The 26,671-nt window shown below is 37.0% G+C and overlaps 1 protein-coding gene across 2 annotated transcripts; it reads right to left on the reverse strand.

The window, feature by feature from the left end:
• Positions 1 to 2,184: 2,184 nt before the first annotated feature.
• LOC134578198 (T-cell surface glycoprotein CD3 delta chain-like) lies at positions 2,185 to 22,806 on the reverse strand. 2 transcript variants are annotated; one of them, XM_063437218.1, is made up of 4 exons: positions 22,640 to 22,806; positions 11,605 to 11,628; positions 7,362 to 7,502; positions 2,185 to 3,370 (listed from the first exon to the last, which is right to left on the reverse strand). In XM_063437218.1, the coding sequence occupies exons 1-4, from the start codon at positions 22,692 to 22,694 to the stop codon at positions 3,336 to 3,338; spliced, it is 255 nt and encodes an 84-aa protein (XP_063293288.1). In that variant the 5' UTR covers positions 22,695 to 22,806; the 3' UTR covers positions 2,185 to 3,335. The 2 variants fall into 2 exon arrangements, with proteins under 2 accessions (XP_063293288.1, XP_063293287.1); XM_063437217.1 differs by having other exon boundaries at positions 2,408 to 3,373.
• Between the last annotated feature and the right edge of the window lie 3,865 nt (positions 22,807 to 26,671).

Raw genomic sequence — 26,671 nt, forward strand, 5'->3', positions numbered from 1 at the left:
TTCGACTATTATTGCTGTATAATAGTATATATTAATGAATTATTAGACTATTATTACTGTATAATAGTATATATTAATTATTAGACTATTATTACTGTATAATAGTATACATTAATTAATTATTAGACTATTATTACTGTATAATAGTATACATTAATTAATTATTAGACTATTATTACTGTATAATAGTATACATTAATTAATTATTAGACTATTATTACTGTATAATAGTATATATTAATTAATTATTCGACTATTATTGCTGTATAATAGTATATATTAATGAATTATTAGACTATTATTACTGTATAATAGTATATATTAATTATTAGACTATTATTACTGTATAATAGTATACATTAATTAATTATTAGACTATTATTACTGTATAATAGTATACATTAATTAATTATTAGACTATTATTACTGTATAATAGTATACATTAATTAATTATTAGACTATTATTACTGTATAATAGTATATATTAATTAATTATTAGACTATTATTACTGTATAATAGTATATATTAATTAATTATTAGACTATTATTACTGTATAATAGTATATATTAATTAATTATTAGACTATTATTACTGTATAATAGTATACATTAATTAATTATTAGACTATTATTACTGTATAATAGTATATATTAATTAATTATTAGACTATTATTACTGTATAATAGTATATATTAATTAATTATTAGACTATTATTACTGTATAATAGTATATATTAATTATTAGACTATTATTACTGTATAATAGTATACATTAATTAATTATTAGACTATTATTACTGTATAATAGTATACATTAATTAATTATTAGACTATTATTACTGTATAATAGTATATATTAATTAATTATTAGACTATTATTACTGTATAATAGTATATATTAATTATTAGACTATTATTACTGTATAATAGTATATATTAATTAATTATTAGACTATTATTACTGTATAATAGTATATATTAATTATTAGACTATTATTACTGTATAATAGTATATATTAATTAATTATTAGACTATTATTACTGTATAATAGTATATATTAATTAATTATTAGACTATTATTACTGTATAATAGTATATATTAATTAATTATTAGACTATTATTACTGTATAATAGTATACATTAATTAATTATTAGACTATTATTACTGTATAATAGTATTTATTAATTAATTATTAGACTATTATTACTGTATAATAGTATACATTAATTAATTATTAGACTATTATTACTGTATAATAGTATATATTAATTATTAGACTATTATTACTGTATAATAGTATACATTAATTAATTATTAGACTATTATTACTGTATAATAGTATATATTAATTAATTATTAGACTATTATTACTGTATAATAGTATATATTAATTAATTATTAGACTATTATTACTGTATAATAGTATATATTAATTAATTATTAGACTATTATTACTGTATAATAGTATATATTAATTAATTATTAGACTATTATTACTGTATAATAGTATATATTAATTAATTATTAGACTATTATTACTGTATAATAGTATAATAGTCTAGTGTGCTCCCTGTCAGAATTCCTGTTTAGAATCCCCCACCTCGATCCAGGGTATTGCTCTCTGTATCAAGATCAATAAACATTTATATCAGAATCTTCATTCTATACCAGGTCTTGAAAATGTCGTTGCTGTCTGGTGAAACTCTGCATTCAATTCATCAATTTTATGAAATGCTAAAAAAAAAAAACTTTTCATATTTATCAAACATTGAATTTCAACCTAATTCACATAAAATAAGTCCAGTGGAAGAACAAATTCACAAACTAAATGGATCTGCTTTCTGTTTGAGAACCTAGAGACATGCATGGCATTCGTCGTCTAACACAAACAGCCAGAGAGCAAAGTGTTAATATGTTCGTACTATTCAATACGTTATAGAGAGACTGCCGGGACTGGTAATGCACCAGAATATTACAAATGATTTACATTAAATAAATACAATATATTCTGTGCGGTCCTTATTTAATATCACTTCTTAACACGTTGTGTTTAATATCATTTCACACGTGACTATAACATCCATAACATCATGGGTGTGCCATGGTGTCCCCCTCCCCATTGGAAGGAGTCAAATCATTTTTAGAAAGATGGCTGGGTGCTAAGGCACTCGTGCACCATTAAAATGTCAATCAGGTTTACCTGCTCTGTTTATATGTAAAGTAAACATAAATAATTGATTATATAGAATACACCTAAGTCTTTATTTGTGAATGGTGAAAGAAGATAAAAACTAAATAAAAGACTGGTATTTAGTAGGTCTACTATCCTTGGAAAATCACTGTGTTAATGGCGTAATGTAGAATAAACAAATGCATTAAATGTAACTTTATTAAATATATATATTTTGGAAAATCAACAATAAAAAAGTAAAAACTGAATTAGCCCAATTTTTATTTTCAGGACTATATATTTATACAAATGTACAGCTGTAGAATAATCACAGAAATGTTTCTAAATATGTATTTAATTTATATTACCATGGGTTGCAGGGTTTGTGAGTTATTGTTAGGAGGTTAAAATTAACAGAAACAAATATTACTTAAACCATTCTAAGAATATAACGTTTATAGAACATTTCTGGAATTAACAGCTGAATGACTGGGATTTATCAAAGAGAAATGACTTTCTTTCAGATTAATGACATGTCCACCATTGGTCAAGATAGTTGTGTAGATCAAACATCTCCAATGAACCCCTTTCTTCTTGGATAACACAAACCCCTGGAATACATTTTCGTGACTCTAGAGGACGTGCCCTGAAATTCTGTAGGACCAGCGTTGGTGGACTTTATCTCCTGTGACTTGTTTCTTAAAGGTGAGTGTGATGTTCTGGATTTTCTACAATGCAGGCTTAGCAGAGATGGCACAAGCAAAGTCAGCTTAATCATGATAAATGGCCATTAATGGACTCCACCAATACTCAGATTGATTAGACACCAGCCTTGGCATGAAAGAAGTGACTGTCAGTACCTGGTCTTCATTGATGAATTATTGTGTATTAAGGTTGTGCTTGCGCTGTAACTGGATCTATACAGCATTTATGATTGACTGACACTACTTGTGCTATAGCTAAGGTACGGAAATCACCAATATCTATAGTTTGGTGACCTGCTGTGTCTTCTAGAAGAGCTTGGTTGGCTGGATGGGCTCTGATAGCGCCTTCTTAAATCAGAAAAATGGTGTATCCAAGTCCTGTTTGTAGAATCCAGAGATGGAATAAAACAAAAATGGTTTCTGTCAGTAGAAGATATGGGAGCCAATGGCGGCATCTATCTGGTCGGCATGTTCATGTAAATTTTCTTCTCTTCTGGGGACACAATAGTTAGATTGTGATGTTACATTGTAGCAATGTGTTATATTACTTACATTTATATTACCATATTAATCACTGTTACAGTGTTACAATTTGTATTATTATCCATTGTTACAATTTGTATTATTATCCATTGTTACAATGTGTATTAATAATCACTGTTACAAGGTGCACTATTAATCGCTGTTACAATGTGTATTATTAATCACTGTTACATTGTTACAATGTATGGTATTAATCGCTGTTACATTGTTACACTGTGTGGTATTAATTGCTGTTACATTGTTACAATGTGTGGTATTAATCGCTGTTACATTGTTACAATGTGTGGTATTAATCGCTGTTACATTGTTACAATGTGTGGTATTAATCGCTGTTACATTGTTACAATGTGTGGTATTAATCGCTGTTACATTGTTACACTGTGTGGTATTAATCGCTGTTATATTGTTACACTGTGTGGTATTAATCGCTATTACATTGTTACACTGTGTGGTATTAATCGCTGTTACATTGTTACACTGTGTGGTATTAATCGCTATTACATTGTTACACTGTGTAGTATTAATCGCTGTTATATTGTTACACTGTGTGGTATTAATCGCTGTTACATTGTTACAATGTGTGGTATTAATCGCTGTTACATTGTTACACTGTGTGGTATTAATCGCTGTTACATTGTTACACTGTGTGGTATTAATCGCTGTTACATTGTTACACTGTGTGGTATTAATCGCTGTTACATTGTTACAATGTGTAGCATTAGTCACTGTTACATTGTTACACTGTGTGGTATGAATCGCTGTTACATTGTTACACTGTGTGGTATTAATCGCTGTTACATTGTTACAATGTGTGGTATTAATCGCTGTTACATTGTTACACTGTGTAGTATTAATCGCTGTTACATTGTTACACTGTGTGGTATTAATCGCTGTTATATTGTTACACTGTGTGGTATTAATCGCTGTTACATTGTTACACTGTGTGGTAATAATCGCTGTTACATTGTTACACTGTGTAGTATTAATCGCTGTTACATTGTTACAATGTGTGGTATTAATCGCTGTTACATTGTTACACTGTGTGGTATTAATCGCTGTTACATTGTAACACTGTGTGGTATTAATCGCTGTTACATTGTTACACTGTGTGGTATTAATCGCTGTTACATTGTTACAATGTGTGGTATTAATCGCTGTTACATTGTTACAATGTGTGGTATTAATCGCTGTTACAGTGTTACACTGTGTGGTATTAATCGCTGTTATATTGTTACACTGTGTGGTATTAATCGCTGTTACATTGTTACACTGTGTGGTATTAATCGCTGTTACATTGTTACATTGTGTGGTATTAATCAATGTTATATTGTTACACTGTGTGGTATTAATCGCTGTTACATTGTTATACTGTGTGGTATTAATCGCTGTTACATTGTTACACTGTGTAGTATTGATCACTGTTATATTGTTACACTGTGTGGTATTAATCGCTGTTACATTGTTACAATGTGTGGTATTAATCGCTGTTACATTGTTACACTGTGTGGTATTAATCGCTGTTACATTGTTACACTGTGTAGTATTGATCACTGTTATATTGTTACACTGTGTGGTATTAATCGCTGTTACATTTTTACAATGTGTGGTATTAATCGCTGTTACATTGTTACACTGTGTGGTATTAATCACTGTTACATTGTTACAATGTGTGGTATTAATCGCTGTTACATTGTTACAATGTGTGGTATTAATCGCTGTTACATTGTTACACTGTGTAGTATTGATCACTGTTATATTGTTACACTGTGTGGTATTAATCGCTGTTACATTGTTACACTGTGTGGTATTAATCGCTATTACATTGTTACACTGTGTGGTATTAATCGCTGTTACATTGTTACAATGTGTGGTATTAATCGCTGTTACATTGTTACACTGTGTGGTATTAATCGCTGTTACATTGTTACATTGTGTGGTATTAATCGCTGTTACATTGTTACACTGTGTGGTATTGATCGCTGTTACATTGTTACAATGTGTGGTATTAATCGCTGTTACATCGTTACACTGTGTGGTATTAATTGCTGTTACATTATTACACTGCGTGGTATTAATCGTTATTACATTGTTACATGTGTAGTATTAATCGTTGTTACATTGTTACAATGTGTGGTATTAATCGCTGTTACATTGTTACACTTTGTGGTATTAATCGCTGTTACATTGTTACATTGTGTGGTATTAATCGCTGTTACATTGTTACATTGTGTGGTATTAATCGCTGTTACATTGTTACACTGTGTGGTATTAATCGCTGTTACATTGTTACACTGTGTGGTATTAATTGCTGCTACATTGTTACACTGTGTGGTATTAATCGCTGTTACATTGTTACAATGTGTGGTATTAATCGCTGTTACATTGTTACACTGTGTGGTATTAATCGCTGTTACATTGTTACACTGTGTGGTATTAATCGCTGTTACATTGTTACACTGTGTGGTATTAATCGCTGTTACATTGTTACACTGTGTGGTATTAATCGCTGTTACATTGTTACAATGTGTAGTATTGATCGCTGTTAGATTGTTGCAATGTGTAGTATTAATCGCTGTTAGATTGTTGCAATGTGTAGTATTAATCGCTGTTACATTGTTACACTGTGTGGTATTAATCGCTGTTACATTGTTACACTGTGTGGTATTAATCACTGTTATATTGTTGCAATGTGTGGTATTAATCGCTGTTACATTGTTACACTGTGTGGTATTAATCGCTGTTACATTGTTACACTGTGTGGTATTAATCACTGTTATATTGTTGCAATGTGTGGTATTAATCGCTGTTATATTGTTACACTGTGTGGTATTAATCACTGTTACACTGTGTGGTATTACTCACTGTTATATTGTTACACTGTGAAATATTGATTGCTGTATTGTAAGTTACTGCTATATTATACAACTTGAATTACCCAAATATTTCCTTTCATGCTTTGGATTTGATTGCTTTATATTATTTTAGGAATGAATTCATTGAGAGGAGACTTGTTGGGAAGGATGACATCAGTTGGTAGCAATGGAGCCTCTATCAATGTACTGTTACCAGCCTGCTTTACCAATGATGTAACCCTTAAACATAAGAATCACAATCCTCTTCCATCATCATCTTAATATCTTTAAACTGGCTCATACAATCAGGGTTATACAGTATATCTTAAAGGGGACAATCCACACAGCTAAAGCAGTTTAACGTGCTGGAGTGCTTTATGTGTGAGGAGTGTGTAGAAATTGGCACTTTTATAAATTAACTTTGTTACACCCCCCCTAGCTGTCAATCAGACGCCCAGTCCTGTTACTTCCTGGTTTGCTTAGCTCAGTGGAGATAAACTCAAGAGGCAACAATTGCCCAGACTTCTCATTGAGCTGCATTGGGAAGTCTGTGATTGGACAGCCACAGGACACATGACTGTTTTCATTAGGAGTATATCTACTAAATCATAAATTTAGGATTTTTTTTAGATTTGGTCACTGGAGTGTTCCTATAAAAAGAGCAATAATAAAATGTATTTGAGCTGTCTAATTGGGACATTCCTGAAATCCAGTGTGTCCAGTAACTCTAAATGCCATACTGTTATCAGCTATCTGACAAAAGATCTCTCGAGATTACTTATCAATATTGACCTCAGTGCTGTGTAATTGAACCCTCTGTGTATATCTGGAGTTACAGCCTTCATCCCCTGACATGAATGGTCCTGAAAATGGGCTTTAAAGCCCCTCCTACTAAATGAACTCTTAGGAATGGACCGTTTTTATTCCCTAGGGCAAGGATATTCTAATGTGTCCCCACAGTTAGACATTACCTACGTTACCCAGAATTCCCTGACAGGCATTCAGAATTGCATTTTGACAGAAGTCGATAAGCCATGAAGTGGATGCCTGTATTAGCGCCCCGCTTGCTCAGACCTGGTTACCTACCAGAAGCTGCACGTTTTTGGAAGGTCTGCTTAGTGCAAAAATATACAATCAAGATTATAATTATTGTTAACAGGACGTCGCCTATGATCACGCCGGCCAATGTTACGTTGTCAATGTGGTAACAGTTATTACACACAGAATCTGAAAAAGAGAAACTTCAATTAAAGATAAAATGTTATAATCCCAACACAAAGAAAATGGAGAATAGGCAGATTAACATTTCCATAGCAGGAGATTTATAACCTCATATATACTGATGGTGCACCTGGAAATATCCACTCACTAAGGTTGGCCTTGCTCCAAAAAAGATAGAGGAACCAATCGTTTAATGGACTGGAACAGTCTAAAATGTTATCTGGTTCTGTCTTGATCATACAGAAACAATAATAATAATGATAGATGCAATCAGGTTTTTTATATTGATTGTGAGAATCAGTTGTCTTGCAATACATTTCTTTGTCTTAAATATTGATAAAATAGCTTTTACCACTCACTTAAACATGTCACCTCCCTGCTTGGAATCTCCCAATGTGGTCTCTCCCAACATGGCATCTCTCAATGCAGTCTCTCCAACACCGCAACTCTCAATGCAGTCTCTCCAAACACCGCATCTCTCAATGCAGTCTCTCCAAACACCGCATCTCTCAATGCAGTCTCTCCAAACACCGCATCTCTCAATGCAGTCTCTCCCTGTCTGGCATCTCCCAATGTGGTCTCTCCCAACCCAGCATCGCTCAATGCAGTCTCTCCCAACATAACCTCTCTCCACCATTTTGTTTGGTTTTAATATTGTAACAGACCGTTTCAGCAGACAAGGGGTTAAAATCCGTTTAGGTGATAATCCCCTTTCTGAGACACAGGCACAGCTACTGCAGAACACCAAACTCCCGAACTGGATACAAAATAGCACTCCAAACTGGAACCTCACGAATAGCTGCTAGCAGACGAACAGGAAAAGCATACATCAGCTTACACTCCTTAGCAATCGATCTCCAACAGCATACAGTGAATCCCCCCCAAGAACGAGACAAGGCTCCGTGTTGAGGGTCAAGCAGTGGTCTGAGGTCTGGAACACCCAGCCTGCTTTTTATTACAGTTGTGCACATACAGGACACACCCAGGGGGAGGCATAAAACAACCAATCAAGTAACAGTACAACCCACACATCCCCTCCCCTCAGATAAGCAATTAACATAATTATTACATACAGTAAAAATACAGTTTCCACACATACTCGGTAACTTTAAAACCATACATCACATTCACATAAAAATATCCACAATCAACCCATTCAGGGGAACAACATATTAAAAAATGGCATGAATCAGACCAGGGGTTCAAAAGTTAGTAAAGTATCTTTTAAAACCCCTGTCAGCATGGCTTCCAATTTAGACCGGTTTTACAGAGTCTTCTCTCCTGGAGACACATTGGAGAAGTAATCCAATTACCTCCCAGTACAGAGACAGACTCCATTGAGCACATGGGGAAACAAAGACAGTAAAACACTTTAAAATACATAAAGTCCCCTTTTACACATAACACACAGACATTTCACATATCCCCAGATAGCTGGGATCTGGGCGCACAAAACTACCGAATAGCGCGCAGATCCTATTCACACAGTTCAATTGCCATGGAGCTAAAGTCTTTCCCATAGTCTTTCATTATATGAATAGGCTCCATGGCATAGCTATCTGGGGTATCACCGCTCACACAGGGCAAGTACCGAATGGCCCCACTGTATTTAAAGGGCCAGAATGAGTGACATGCACTCTGTTAGGGCCAAATACTGTTTTTAAAGGGCCAAATCTCCCAGGGACCATAATCACATGGCAAGAGGCTGGCAAGCAGTCCTCTCCAGGCCCAAGTGGCGAAGGGCACTTCGTCACAAATATAATTCAGTTTCACATTCTCAGAATATTGTATTTTGAATTTACAAAGGAGATTTCCATTTCTCTTTTCTCAAACCACCAGCACTAGAGGGTTAGGAGGAACCTATCACGATGAGATCTGCACTGTAAATTCTAGACCCCATGTTCCCACCCCTCTTTCCCCCCCAAAAAAAATACCTTCCCTTCTTTGCTTCCCCTGAATATTAAGCTGATGTAAACACATTAATATTGGTGTATTTACTAAGCAGTGAATTGTAGTGAATTGGAAACTTATTTGCAATATTTAGGCAAAAAGAGGTGAACTTTAAAAACCGTACCCAGCTGCCATTAAATCTTGGTAGTTTTACCCTGAATTTCCAAATTTAGTTTTCAATTTGCTACACTTCACCATTTAGTAAATAAACTGTGTTTTCTTCCCATAGGAAAAGAGATAGAAGATACTGCATACACTGGCCTAATGTAAAAGTGCACCTGGAGAAGTTAAAATGTAAATTATTAGAGTTCTGGGTTTTTATTCCACAAACTGTGAGATGTGTTTCATGTAGATATAAAAATGGAATGTAAGCGTTGAGCAGTCAGTGCGTACATTAAAATACTATGTATACTTCCTGGTAATGTGGCCGCCACTGTGAATGCAAGGGAATCTCTATTCTCAAAGGCTGGCAATGGCTGCCCATTCTGTCTTTTGGCACCAATATTGGCACAGAGGTAAATGGTGTCAACTCTATATTCATACATTCTGCAGCTCTCTCCAGTTTGTAGCTACACATTCAGAGTTAACTAAGAGGTATTTGTGTCCAGTTGGTGCCAGAAAGAGATTAAGAACTAGACCAGGGGCACGCAACTTATGGCACGTGTGCCATGCACGGCACTCGAAGTGCTTTTTCACGGCACTCAAGATTGCTAGAGCCAAACAGGTTTTGGTCTATCAGGAGTCCCAGTGAAACTTCAGATATCTGCTAATACGAAGAGGTGGTAAAGCACAATCCTCAATTCATGCATTGCAGCACGTAGAGGAAGTGATCTCAGATCACATCCTCCCAGCACTTGTGAATGGGAATCCACACTGGAGGAGAGCAGCCCTCGGCAGCTATCGCAGCTCCTGTCCTTGACCTGTACCAAACCAGCCTGGTCTACAGGTCCCCAGGGAAACCATCCACACTGCTAGATATACACAGAGCTGCAGAACAACCCTCCCCTCATACAAATAATACAAACAGCCCACACACAAACAAAATACACAATCTGCACAAACTCACATGCTGCCTCTGACATGCAATACACCAAACAGCCTCTCACATACACACACTACCAAACACACAATGTGACATATGCATCCACACACAATTCTACAAGCAGCCCCCATACACAGCCCACATTCATAGGTATCATACACGATACCACAAACTACTAAAGAAGATATACGCACAAATACAACGATACAAAGCAACTGCAGTATAAATAACACAAGCAGAATACGGCAACATGCACACCTCAATTTAAACAAACTAGGACCGGCACACTATGGGACATCACAATCTTTTTTTTCGGCACAGTGCTCCTAAAAGGTGGCCTACCCTTGGATTAGACTGTCTGCAGACAGAAAATTCAGTTCATCTGAACCATGTTTCTCTGATGCCCAAATTTTGACAATATGTTGGTTTGTGTGCGGCAGAATTTCAGAACAAAAACCCCAATTTGGACACAAATCAGACAAACCAAACAGTTTGCAAAAATGAGCCAATCAGTGGGTTGCAAAACATGTGCATAATATTAATAATATAATATGAATATATATTGCAGTAGACTGATAGGAGAATGTTCCCACCATCTGTTTTCCAGATCAAGTCAGAAAAAGTAACCAATAGAGGGACGAGCAGAAAGTGTGTGAGTGTGTGTGAGTGTGTGTGTGTGAGTGTGTGTGTGAGAGTGTGTGTGAGTGTGTGTGTGAGAGTGTGTGAGTGTATATTTATAGCTTTGACTGTCCCCTGATAGTTATCAATCATCTCTATATATCATTTCCATGGGCGGAATCCAGAATCACAAATGAAAATGATTTTGCTCGGCTATTGCGCTATTTAATTGGTTTGTGATTCGGGTAGAGTTCTGCTCTGAGTTTGGGAATTTGATCGAACACATCCAGATATGGAATTATTTAATACAATGCAGTAATATGATGTCATGGTCGGTTTACCTAGCAGGAATATATGATTCTAGAATATACAATTACACATTGTATATGTGAACCACAAAAACATTCTGCAACACAGTTTATAAAGCGATTATTTCGTTCCGCTTACAATATTAAATTACAAGATACTAAACATTGCAATACATCTTGATCGTTTTACCTGGGTCTGATGACTGTGTGTGGCCTGCAATAAAAAGAGAGAGTGTTAAGAACAGTGACTGGATATAGGAATACAAACACTGAGGGTTCGGGTGAAATCAGACAAGCTTAGTTATCAGCAGATGATAGAGCACGTGTTGTCATCCTGATAGGTACACAAACATTAGACCGAGATGGGAATGACATCAGAACAGCTGTTGAAAGTGGACTGTTAAAAGAAAACTCCAAGCACTATAACCACTACATCATGTTGTAGTGGTTATGGTGCCAGACGTGATCTGATGCCCTCCCTGGCTAAGTAGTGAAACCGAATGTGAAAGGTTTGACAAATGTCCTCTGCTCTCAGTTTCCTGTGAAGGTGGAAGGTCCAGCAAGAAGCTTCTGTTAGCTCCACTGAGCTGTGTAAATACTAAGAGCTTCAGGATGCACCAGAGGAGGTGAGTGGTGCTTGGTGGACCTCAGGTAAGTCATAAAACCATGCTTAGATTATTAGGAATGTATGTCTGTTTGAAACAAATGAGAAAATGTTTATGAATAGGTTAATTTTGGGGGCTTCACAAAAAGTGCCCACTGGAAAGAGGGTCAATAGACTATAGAATAAGTAAAAGGTATATAGGAGTGAGGAATGGATTGTGGAGGTGGGATAGTGGAGAGACAGGACACTGTAGCAAGACGTGTGAGTAGTAGGAAGCTGGGAAGAGTTGAGGGATGTGGAGGTAAGAAAAGGGCCAGGACAGGTAGGGTTATGGGTTTGAAGCAAGCGGAGAGTGAGGAGAGATATTGAGATGTAATGTTGATATTTTGTAATTTGGAAGGTGGTTGAAAAGGAGGTGAATGGATAGAATTTTGGACTTTTAATGAGGAGCACATTGCAGATGGAGTTACTGGAGGATATGTGGAAGAATTCAAGTTAACACCTTGGTTATAAAGAAATAACAGAGAATGGAAGAGGGAATGATGGAGATGGGGAACTGATTGTGGGTACTTTAACTTTAACTGGTTTGTTTGTAGGAAGTTTGAAAATATCCAGGATGCCATAACAGAGAGACGAGAGAAGATCCAAAGAAATGGGACTGAAGAGGGATAATGTCAGGCATGGGTCCTGGAGAGGGGGAGAGAATTATACAATTACAGAAGAAAGTTATTGACTTTAAATAATGCAGTATGTACAGGAACCAGCATAGAGACTACGTAACAAGGAGCGGACATTCCACCAACACTCCAATAAAATAGATTGGCGTTATAGGTTTGCTAATCCTGAATTGAAGAGAGTAATTAATATATAAGGGAATACAAAAGGTGTGTACTATAGCGTTAATCCACAAATCGAAAATGTGCTATCACCAAGAGTGTACCTCACTCACTCAGCAATACAGAATACAAAAGCAAACAAAAGCAAATAAGGCTATACAAGCGATATAAGCTAAAAGGGAGGGATAGCACATCAAAGAGAATACAACCTTAAAACGGGCCGGGATCTTTTCAGATCTGAAACATAAATACAGTAAAATATGGTGAAGTATGAATGGACAAGGGGGTGGGTGTCCAGGAGGTAGAGAACTTACAAAAGGTATAGGTTTTCTGCGCTTATCTCCCTTTCGGGTGTTTGTAGCCAATCAATGTGTAGAACAAACGATAGATTTTCCTCCAAAATGGTAAAATCCTCAGTATGGACAGAAAAGAGAGATATACATAGAGTAGTACTGTATAAAAATATCAAAATTTAATCACACTGATTGCACTTACATTCAGGTAACAATCAGCAAGCATGTCTCCACTAACAAGTGGACCGAGATGTCAAATGGGATCAATGATGCAGATGATGGAACAACTGGTCGTACCATATGAAGTGCTAAAACAAATAAATACAATAATAAAATATTATAATAAGAATACTCAGTCCAACGCGTTTCGTCTTGTGTAGACTTCTTCAGGGATATCCCTGAAGAAGTCTACACAAGACGAAACGCGTTGGACTGAGTATTCTTATTATATTATTTTATTATTGTATTTATTTGTTTTAGCACTTCATATGGTACGACCAGTTGTTCCATCATCTGCATCATTGATCCCATTTGACATCTCGGTCCACTTGTTAGTGGAGACATGCTTGCTGATTGTTACCTGAATGTAAGTGCAATCAGTGTGATTAAATTTTGATATTTTTATACAGTACTACTCTATGTATATCTCTCTTTTCTGTCCATACTGAGGATTTTACCATTTTGGAGGAAAATCTATCGTTTGTTCTACACATTGATTGGCTACAAACACCCGAAAGGGAGATAAGCGCAGAAAACCTATACCTTTTGTAAGTTCTCTACCTCCTGGACACCCACCCCCTTGTCCATTCATACTTCACCATATTTTACTGTATTTATGTTTCAGATCTGAAAAGATCCCGGCCCGTTTTAAGGTTGTATTCTCTTTGATGTGCTATCCCTCCCTTTTAGCTTATATCGCTTGTATAGCCTTATTTGCTTTTGTTTGCTTTTGTAATTAATATATATATATATATATATATTCTCGATTGACCGCTCTAAGACTGACCGACTGACCGCTCTGACTCCCCCATCTCAGATACATAAATTGAGCTAAAACATTGGCACTTCCCCAACCTCCCCCCATTATGTTGATACATTTGAGCCGTCTGACAAACTCTGTGACTCTCGCTGTGACAACATGCCAGCACTCTGAGTCTGTCACTGGCTACAATGAGGCAGGAAAGCAGATTGTGCAAAGCAAGTCTTATTGATACATACATTACATAAATATGTATTGAGTCACTCTTGCTGCAACGCCTCTAACGCATGTGCAAGTTTCTCTGAAATTATAAATGGCTTTTATTTCCATCTAATAGTTTGTACATCCAAATGTGTTATTCACCCATGTGTAAACAGGCCTATTTACTAAAGTGTGACTTGTCGGGAATTCAAAGCGAGATTCTCATTTCAGCCTGGCATAGTCAAACTGAAAACATAGCAGGCTTGAAGAATTCTAGTTTGGCTATTAAAAAAAAACAAAAAAAAACAGTTTACTAATTTAAAAAAACAGTTTATAGGAGATTTACTAATTAATGCAAACCAGTTTGTAGGAGATTTTTTACTTATTAAAGCAAGCCAGTTGTCAAGCCATCATAGCACTCTGTGTTGGGAGAGATCCCGCCTCGAGGAAAATATATAACAAGAGTGAGGTGGAATGCCTGGGGATGTGATACAGAAATCATTCTTTATATCAGGAGCAAATTCAAACAAAACAAACAACACACAATTCCAGGGTATTTGTTTCCAACACAAATTAGTTTAATCAATCAAGGATTTAGAATAAAATAGTCAAACTACATTGGCCATTTATCCCGTGCTTTTTAGCTCCAAATTTGCAATTTTATTTCGAATTTGAATTCTCACTTTGGTAAATAATAAGTGAATTAGAGAAGGTTTCTACTTCTGCATTTTATAGCTTAATATTCAAATCACATTGAATTATCACGTTAGTGAATAACAGTGTACTAGTGAATAACGGTGTGTTAGTGAATAACGGTGTGCTAGTGAATAACGGCGTGTTAGTGAATAACAGTGAGCTAGTGAATAACGGTGAGTTAGTGAATAACAGTGTGTTAGTGAATAACGGTGTGTTAGTGAATAACGGTGTGTTGGTGAATAGCCGTTAGTGATGTCCCGAACGGTTCGCTGGCGAATAGTTCTTGGCGAACATAGTGTGTTCGCGTTCGCCACGGACGGCGAACATATGCGATGTTCGGTCCGCCCCCTATTCGTCATCATTGAGTAAACTTTGACCCAGTACCTCACAGTCAGCAGACACATTCCAGCCAATCAGCAGCAGACCCTCCCTCCCAGACCCTCCCACCTCCTAGACAGCATACAATTTAGATTAATTCTGAAGCTGCATTCATATTTTTTTTGTGTGTGCTTATTATACATTATCCCCCATAGCCAGTAACCTGTGTTTATTATACATTATCCCCCCCATAGCCAGTAACCTGTGTTTATTATACATTATCCTCCCATAGCCAGTAACCTGTGTTTATTATACATTATCCCCCATAGCCAGTAACCTGTGTTTATTATACATTATCCCCCCATAGCCAGTAACCTGTGTTTATTATACATTATCCTCCCATAGCCAGTGACCTGTGTTTATTATACATTATCCCCCATAGCCAGTAACCTGTGTTTATTATACATTATCCTCCCATAGCCAGTAACCTGTGTTTATTATACATTATCCTCCCATAGCCAGTAACCTGTGTTTATTATACATTATCACCCCACAACCAGTAACCTGTGTTTATTATACATTATCCCCAACAACCAGTAACCTGTGTTTATTATACATTATCCCCCCACAACCAGTAACCTGTGTTTATTATACATTATCCCCCCATAGCCAGTAACCTGTGTTTATTCTACATTATCCCCCCATAGCCAGTAACCTGTGTTTATTATACATTATCCCCCCACAACCAGTAACCTGTGTTTATTATACATTATCCCCCCATAGCCAGTAACCTGTGTTTATTCTACATTATCCCCCCATAGCCAGTAACCTGTGTTTATTATACATTATCCCTCCATAGCCAGTAACCTGTGTTTTTTATACATTATCCCCCACAACCAGTAACCTGTGTTTATTATACATTATCCCCCCCATAGCCAGTAACCTGTGTTTATTATACATTATCCTCCCATAGCCAGTAACCTGTGTTTATTATACATTATCCCCCATAGCCAGTAACCTGTGTTTATTATACATTATCCCCCCCATAGCCAGTAACCTGTGTTTATTATACATTATCCTCCCATAGCCAGTAACCTGTGTTTATTATACATTATCCCCCATAGCCAGTAACCTGTGTTTATTATACATTATCCCCCCATAGCCAGTAACCTGTGTTTATTATACATTATCCTCCCATAGCCAGTGACCTGTGTTTATTATACATTATCCCCCATAGCCAGTAACCTGTGTTTATTATACATTATCCTCCCATAGCCAGTAACCTGTGTTTATTATACATTATCCTCCCATAGCCAGTAACCTGTGTTTATTATACATTATCACCCCACAACCAGTAACCTGTGTTTATTATACATTATCCCCAACAACCAGTAACCTGTGTTTATTATACATTATCCCCCCACAACCAGTAACCTGTGTTTATTATACATTATCCCCCCATAGCCAGTAACCTGTGTTTATTCTACATTATCCCCCCATAGCCAGTAACCTGTGTTTATTATACATTATCCCTCCATAGCCAGTAACCTGTGTTTTTTATACATTATCCCCCACAACCAGTAACCTGTGTTTATTATACATTATCCCTCCCATTGCCAGTAACCTGTGTTTATTATACATTATCCTCCCATAGCCAGTAACCTGTGTTTATTATACATTATCCTCCCATAGCCAGTAACCTGTGTTTATTATACAGTATCCACCCACAACCAGTAACCTGTGTTTATTATACATTATCCCCCATAGTCAGTAACATGTGTTTATTATACATTATCCCCCCATAGCCAGTAACCTGTGTTTTTTATACATTATCCCCCCACAACCAGTAACCTGTGTTTATTATACATTATCCTCCCATAGCCAGTAACCGGTGCTTATTATACATTATCCCCCCATAGCCAGTAACCTGTGTTTATTATACATTATCCCTCCATAGCCAGTAACCTGTGTTTATTATACATTATCCCCCCCATAGCCAGTAACCTGTGTTTATTATACATTATCCCCCCATAGCCAGTAACCTGTGTTTATTATACATTATCCCCCCACAACCAGTAACCTGTGTTTATTATACATTATCCCCCCATAGCCAGTAACCTGTGTTTATTCTACATTATCCCCCATAGCCAGTAACCTGTGTTTATTATACATTATCCCTCCATAGCCAGTAACCTGTGTTTTTTATACATTATCCCCCCACAACCAGTAACCTGTGTTTATTATACATTATCCCTCCCATTGCCAGTAACCTGTGTTTATTATACATTATCCTCCCATAGCCAGTAACCTGTGTTTATTATACATTATCCTCCCATAGCCAGTAACCTGTGTTTATTATACAGTATCCACCCACAACCAGTAACCTGTGTTTATTATACATTATCCCCCATAGTCAGTAACCTGTGTTTATTATACATTATCCCTCCATAGCCAGTAACCTGTGTTTTTTATACATTATCCCCCCACAACCAGTAACCTGTGTTTATTATACATTATCCTCCCATAGCCAGTAACCGGTGCTTATTATACATTATCCCCCCATAGCCAGTAACCTGTGTTTATTATACATTATCCCTCCATAGCCAGTAACCTGTGTTTATTATACATTATCCCCCCCATAGCCAGTAACCTGTGTTTATTATACATTATCCCCCCATAGCCAGTAACCTGTGTTTATTATACATTATCCCCCCACAACCAGTAACCTGTGTTTATTATACATTATCCCCCCATAGCCAGTAACCTGTGTTTATTCTACATTATCCCCCATAGCCAGTAACCTGTGTTTATTATACATTATCCCTCCATAGCCAGTAACCTGTGTTTTTTATACATTATCCCCCCACAACCAGTAACCTGTGTTTATTATACATTATCCCTCCCATTGCCAGTAACCTGTGTTTATTATACATTATCCTCCCATAGCCAGTAACCTGTGTTTATTATACATTATCCTCCCATAGCCAGTAACCTGTGTTTATTATACAGTATCCACCCACAACCAGTAACCTGTGTTTATTATACATTATCCCCCATAGTCAGTAACCTGTGTTTATTATACATTATCCTCCCCATAGCCAGTAACCTGTGTTTATTATACATTATCCCCCCATAGCCAGTAACCTGTGTTTATTATACATTATCCCTCCCATAGCCAGTAACCTGTGTTTATTATACATTATCCTCCCATAGCCAGTAACCTGTGCTTATTATACATTATCCCCCCATAGCCAGTAACCTGTTTTTATTATACATTATCCCCCCATAGCCCGTAACCTGTGTTTATTATACATTATCCCCCCATAGCCAGTAACCTGTGTTTATTATACATTATCCCCCATTGCCCGTAACCTGTGTTTATTATACATTATCCCCCCATAGCCAGTAACCTGAGTTTATTATACATTATCCTCCCATAGCCAGTAATCTGTGCTTATTATACATTATCCCCCCATAGCCAGTAACCTGTTTTTATTATACATTATCCCCCATAGCCAGTAACCTGTGTTTATTATACATTATCCCCCCCATAGCCAGTAACCTGTGTTTATTATACATTATCCCCCCATAGCCAGTAACCTGTGTTTATTATACATTATCCCTCACATAGCCAGTAACCTGTTTTTATTATACATTATCCCCCATAGCCAGTAACCTGTGTTTATTATACATTATCCCTCCCATAGCCAGTAACCTGTGTTTATTATACATTATCCCTCCCATAGCCAGTAACCTGTGTTTATTATACATTATCCCCCCATAGCCAGTAACCTGTGTTTATTATACATTATCCCCCATAGCCAGTAACCTGTGTTTATTATACATTATCCTCCCATAGCCAGTAACCTGTGTTTATTATACATTATCCCCTCCCATAGCCAGTAACCTGTGTTTATTATCAACCCATAGCCAGTAACCTGTGTTTATTATACATTGTGCCTCCTATAGCCAGTAACCTGTGTTTATTATACATTATCCCCCCATAGCCAGTACCCTGTGTTTATTATACATTATCCCCCCCCATAGCCAGTAACCTGTGTTTATTATACATTATCCCTCCCATAGCCAGTAACCTGTGTTTATTATACATTATCCCTCCCATAGCTAGTAACCTGTGTTTATTATACATTATCCCCCCATAGCCAGTAACCTGTGTTTATTATACATTGTGCCTCCTATAGCCAGTAACCTGTGTTTATTATACATTATCCCCCCCATAGCCAGTAACCTGTGTTTATTATACATTATCCCCCATAGTCATTTATCGTTGGACCTAGGCAGCATGATGTCTTAGGCCGGCCCAGAGAGTGAGTGAGTGAATAATATAATATATATGTTCAGAAACACATTAGTAATATATGTAAATCGGGTTCATGCAAAGAGGGTGAAAAGGTATTAAAGAAAAACACACTTATTGCATCAAATTTACAAAGCCAAACTTTTAAAAGCTTTCCTCATTTCTTTCTCGGGATGAGGAATATATCGGTTGTAGACTGAGGATTTCCATCTGCCCAATCTTTTAATAATATGCACTGGAGTGTCAGTGTTGAAGGAGACCGAAGCTGCCCCTATTCTAAATGAAAGACCCGAGACATGGATACAACCCAATCTTAGGAGTAGTGTTCTGATGTAAAAGATGAATTTAGCCGTAGTCAGAGGGATTCAGTGAGAGTAGTGGTGAAATGTGTGTGGCATGACTGAGTGTGGGTAAGTAAGAGTCAAGTATTTTAACTGGGCACTAGTTCTAGGTGGGATAAAGTGGTATAGCGGATGGATGAGAAGTTTGGTTTGTTTTAAAGGTTTTTAGAGAAAGTATATAGTGATCATGATTTTTAGCGATATCCAATATTTTTAAGGTGGTCCCAGTGCCACCACTCGTATCTGGTGTCCCAATAGCTTGCATTTAAAAAAAAAAAAAACTTTTTGACTGTAATATAATAGCAGTCAGTTTCCTTCACATGTGTGCGTTTCAGGGCCTGCCAGGGCACAGTGTCACACCAGTTTAACAGTAGTGTACATTTAAAAAAAAAAATACAGGGGGCTTGTTGTCACCTTTCGGGGCCCTTGGTGTTGTACGTGGCTGGGTGGAGGAAGAGACCTTCAATGACATCATTGAGGACAAGGAACAGGACATGGCTAGCTAGGTATCCAACATTGTGCAAATGGGGAGTTTGTGGTTGTGCAAATGGACTGTTTGCGGTTGTTTGCGGTGTGTTAAACGGGGAGTTTGGTCTGTCACTGTGAAGCGGGCGTAACCCTTACACTACCTGATCGATACAACATCATACCTGATGTTTTAAAGCACGTTATTCCAAATAATTTAGGAATGTTAGGTGATTTATGCCCTTTATGGATTAAAACCCTGCATCAACTGTGCAATTTTCCATGGGAGTTTTGCCATGGATCCCCCTCCGGCATGCCACAGTCCAGGTGTTAATCCCCTTGAAACAACTTTTCCATCACTACTGTGGCCAGAAAGAGTCCCTGTGGGTTTTAAAATTCGCCTGCCCATTGAAGTCTATGGCGGTTCACCGGGTTCGCCCGTTCGCGAACATTTGCGGAAGTTTGCGTTCGCCGTTCGCGAACGGAAAATTTCATGTTCTCGACATCACTAATAGCCGTGTGTTAGTGAATAACCCTTTCACTATTTCTTGTCTTTCTACAATCCTATCAGTGAGTTCAGTTGGATCCACAGAATGATTGACACCATGTCCAGCCATTGCTTCCAGGACACGAGGGGTTAAATAATCAGTTCTGCTGCTACTAAAGTGACAATTCACAGTGAATACATTTTAAATCTAAGCCCAGAATAGCCGAACTGAAAGTATAGCTGAAGAGAATTATTAGAGTTCACTATTTTGCCCTTAAATTTAAAATTATCTTCTTTGAAGTAAATTACCTGAATGGGTTATAATAATGATTATAGGGAGCGAGCAAAATAGTTCATATCCTAGATGTAAATTGTGGAGAAGACTAATAATCTCTGTGTTTGATAGAGGGGGGAGTTTTCATATTTTTGCATCTTTGTTAAATTAGCTTTAATTAGCTTTTTTATTTAACCTGGTAGTGTGGCTGCCATTACTAGCGACACGATTGCCATAAAAGGGTTAAATTCCATAAGCACTGAATTGTAGAGAAATTGAAAATCAAACTTCATATTTAGGTAAAAAGTCTTGATTTAGAAAAGTTCTCAAACTTGGTATGTTTACAGCCTGGGTATTTTAGAAAGCCATTTTACAGATAATTTGATAGAATTTAAAGGGAAACATAGATTTATAGACGATATAGCACAGAGTTAGTGATTATTGTATGTGAATAAATGTGGTTTACGAACGTCTGCTCTGCTTAGGAACATTCAGCAGTAAAATAGGGCAAATCTTCTGCTGGAAACTAAAAACGTCAAACTGAAACCTCTCACACGCCTCGTCTTTGGTTCCTGCGCATGTTTAAAGATCAGATCAAAGACTATGAAACACTGCGGCACTACCAAAATCACCGCGCTAGAACTCTCTCACCGTCCACTCAGCTCCTCCAAGGACATTCACTAAACTGCGACTTGTTGGGAATTTTATCAGTAAACGACAAATAACTGAGCTGGAAAAAAAAGTTTTAAATTCAATTACTTCTTCGTATAATTTATAAATCCAATGGGGAAAGTGTTGAGTTCCCCGTTCTAACCCTTTCAGTGACCAAGTGATAATGAAGGTAATGCAGAATGATGTCAAGTGGAACATTTTATTCATTTCAGTTATTGTACATGCCATTCAAATCTCCAATTACAGCCAGTCAGGCAAGGATTGTAAGTGCTGCCCAGCAGGGGGTGGAATATATTCCCACTGTAAGAAAATGTTACTAATAAAAGCCAGGAGCAGCACTTTCTAGCCGAATATATCAGCATTGCCAATCCGACTTTAAAATATTAGTCTAATTATTCCCAACAGAATGCCGCTTGCCACAACAATGTAACTAGTGAGATAATGAAAGAAGTTTGTTTTGTAAATGACATGCCAAGCTCCAGACTCCACACACTGGGACATTATCTAAACGCAGGGAATTCATTGCAAACCAACCACAAACATTCTACAGAATTATACTGGGGGGCAGAAACACAGCGTCCGTTCCTTAACGGGGCTCTCAATCATAGATACGGTATACCACAGTGTAACCCCCTTTAATCCCTTAAGGACCAAACTTCTGGAATAAAGGGGAATCATGACATGTCACACATGTCACGTTTCCTTAAGGGGTTAAATGTAACGAAGTCAGAATCCGCTCACCGATAAGCAGCCATAGAACGCAGGTCTGTAAGACGTGTCTTAGAATCCGCTTCATGTTGGTGATGTTTCTGCGGTGTTTGTAAACCCCCCACACGCTTTATTCTGCTTTTTACACCCAGGACAGGAAGTTACAAGTGGTTCTCGCCTTCTCCTCACAAAATAAGAACTGGGGGGTAAACTATGATCAACTGCATTCACACTAACCAAGACCGTGACACTTCCTCTAAATGTTATTGATTTATGTATAACGCCCCTACCCCAGCCCTCCAGGGTGCTTTCTCCTCTCCCACTATTTAAAGATACACTCCCTAGAATTATTTTTTTTACTTTTTAAAATTGTTTAGTAGATATACCCCTGAACATTTTGGGAGTGTATTAAAAAAACTGCTTGGAAGCTGCATTGCAAGCCCTCCCCTCGTCCCCTGACACAGACTTTCAGCATGCGCTGGGGAATTCACCAATCAGAGGATTCTCATTGAGAAGAATCTGTGCTGGAGCCACGAGCGCGCATGCATACACTGTGATACACATGCAGTTATTCAGTGCTTCACAATAAACTGTAATACAGCTCACTGGAATGGGAGGGAGGCAGGTGTGTGCTGGCCCAGTGTGCATGACACTTCCACTAGCTCTGAAAAGGGAGAAAGGTGTCTGGCCATCTGAGTGAGTGTCTGTATCTGAGTGACTGTCTGAGTGAGTGTCTGTATCTGAGTGTCGGAGTGACTGTCTGAGTGAGTGTCTGTATCTGAGTGACTATTTGAGTGAGTGTCTGTATCTGAGTGTCGGAGTGACTGTCTGAGTGAGTGTCTGTATCTGAGTGACTGTCTGAGTGGGTGTCTGTATCTGAGTGACTGTCTGAGTGAGTGTCTGTATCTGAGTGTCAGAGTGACTGTCTGAGTGAATGTCTGTATCTGAGTGACTGTTTGAGTGAGTGTCTGTATCTGAGTGAGTGTCTAAATGACTCTCTGAGTTAGTGTCTGTGTCTGAGTGAATTTCTGTATCAGAGTGAGTGTTAGTATCTGAGTGACTGATTGTATTTGAGTGACTGATTGTGTCTGAGTGACTGATTGTATCTGAGTGACTGATTGTATCCGAATGACTGATAGTGTCTATGTGGCTGATTGTATATGAGTGACAGATAGTGTCTATGTGGCTGATTGTATCTGAGTGACTTATAGTGTCTGAGTGACTGATAGTGTCTGAGTGACTGATAGTGTCTATGTGGCTGATTGTATCTGAGTGACTGATAGTGTCTGAGTGACTGATAGTGTCTATGTGGCTGATTGTATCTGAGTGACTGATAGTGTCTGAGTGACTGATAATGTCTGAGTGACTGATAGTGTCTGAGTGACTGATAGTGTCTGAGTGACTGATAGTGTCTATGTTGCTGATTGTATCTGAGTGACTGATAGTGTCTATGTGGCTGATTGTATCCGAATGACTGATAGTGTCTATGTGGCTGATTGTATCCGAGTGACTGATAGTGTCTATGTGGCTGATTGTATCTGAGTGACTGATAGTGTCTGAGTGACTGATAATGTCTGAGTGACTGATAGTGTCTGAGTGATTGATAGTGTCTGAGTGACTGATAGTGTCTATGTGGCTGATTGTATCCGAGTGACTGATAGTGTCTATGTGGCTGATTGTATCTGAGTGACTGATAGTGTCTATGTGGCTGATTGTATCCGAATGACTGATAGTGTCTATGTGGCTGATTGTATCCGAGTGACTGATAGTGTCTATGTGGCTGATTGTATCTGAGTGACTGATAGTGTCTGAGTGACTGATAATGTCTGAGTGACTGATAGTGTCTGAGTGATTGATAGTGTCTGAGTGACTGATAGTGTCTATGTGGCTGATTGTATCCGAGTGACTGATAGTGTCTATGTGGCTGATTGTATCTGAGTGACTGATAGTGTCTGAGTGACTGATAGTGTCTGAGTGACTGATAGTGTCTATGTGGCTGATTGTATCCGAGTGACTGATAGTGTCTATGTGGCTGATTGTATCCGAGTGACTGATAGTGTCTATGTGGCTGATTGTATCTGAGTGACTGATAGTGTCTGAGTGACTGATAGTGTCTATGTGGCTGATTGTATCCGCGTGACCGATAGTGTCTGAGTGACTGATAGTGTCTGAGTGACTGATAGTGTCTCAGTGACTGAAAGTGTCTGAGTGACTGATAGTGTCTGAGTGACTGATAGTGTCTCAGTGACTGATAGTGTCTGAGTGACTGATAGTGTCTGAGTGACTGGTAGTGTCTATGTGGCTGATTGTATCCGCGTGACCGATAGTGTCTGAGTGACAGTTGGGCGGGCTGTTCTGTCCCCAGTTATAAAATCTCTGTTGAAATCTACACTTTTATAAACTGTTGAAAAACGTTTTAATTCCTGGTTTTACCAGTTGCTGCTAACTACTTCCTGTTCTGTTTTTTAACCTGATTTTACAAAATACAGTATTGGTCTCATGATCTCATAGTTTATTCAGCATTTTACAATGTTAGTTACATAGTTACATAGTTACATAATTACATAGTCACATAATTACATAGTTACATAATTACATAGTCACATAATTACATAGTTACATAGTTACATAGTTACATAGTCACATAGTTACATAGTCACATAGTTACATAGTTACATAGTTCCATAGTTACATAGTCACATAGTTACATAGTTACATAATTACATAATTACATAGTCACATAATTACATAGTTACATAGTTACATAGTCACATAGTTACATAGTTACATAGTTACATAGTCACATAGTTACATAGTTACATAATTACATAGTCACATAATTACATAGTTACATAGTTACATAGTTACATAGTCACATAGTTACATAGTTACATAATTACATAGTCACATAATTACATAGTTACATAGTCACATAGTTACATAGTTACATAGTTACATAGTCACGTAGTTACATAGTTACATAGTTACATAGTCACATAATTACATAGTCACATAATTACATAGTTATATAGTTATATAGTTACATAGTTACATAGTTACATAGCTGAAAAGAGACTTGCGTCCATCAAGTTCAGCCTTCCTCACATATGTTTTTTTGCTGTTGATCCAAACGAAGGCAAAAAACCCAATCTGAAGCGCTTCCAATTTTGCTACAAACTAGGAAAAAAATCCTTCTTGACCCCTAAAATAGCGGTCAGATTACTTAGTTTTATATTTAGAAACAAAAGTGTTTGTTTTACATTTATATGTTTCATAATTTACATTTTATAATCACAACTAAATCTTTTAAACTCAAAGGGGCACTAATTAATATAACCACTCAACCTTTTGTAATAATTCAGCTCATTATATTATTACAGCTCATTATATTATTACAGCTAATTATATTATTACAGCTCAGTGTATTATTACAGCTCAGTGTATTATTACATCTTATTGTATTATTGCAGCTTATTGTATTATTACAGCTCAGCGTATTATTACAGCTTATTGTATTATTACAGCTCATTGAATTATTACAGCTCAGTGTATTATTACAGCTTAGTGTATTATTACATCTTATTGTATTATTGCAGCTCATTGAATTATTACAGCTCATTATATTATTACAGCTTATTGTATTATTACATCTTATTGTATTATTGCAGCTCATTGAATTATTACAGCTCATTATATTATTACAGCTTATTGTATTATTACATCTTATTGTATTATTGCAGCTCATTGAATTATTACAACTCAGTGTATTATTACAGCTCAGTGTATTATTACAGCTCAGTGTATTATTACAGCTTATTGTATTATTACAGCTCAGTGTATTATTACAGCTCATTGTATTATTACAGCTCAGTGTATTATTACAGCTCAGTGTATTATTACATCTTATTGTATTATTGCAGCTCATTGAATTATTGCAGCTCGTTGTATTATTACACAGTCCCGGTATCTGTGAAGAAGCTGGATTTACCTGCCCATAGCGACCAGCTCCTCGCGGTGCAGAGTGACAGACAGGAAGCTACTGAGGGAGCAGGACATGGGGGAAAG

Source organism: Pelobates fuscus, chromosome 11, assembly GCF_036172605.1.
Source record: "Pelobates fuscus isolate aPelFus1 chromosome 11, aPelFus1.pri, whole genome shotgun sequence".
Taxonomy (NCBI): Eukaryota; Metazoa; Chordata; class Amphibia; order Anura; family Pelobatidae; genus Pelobates; species Pelobates fuscus.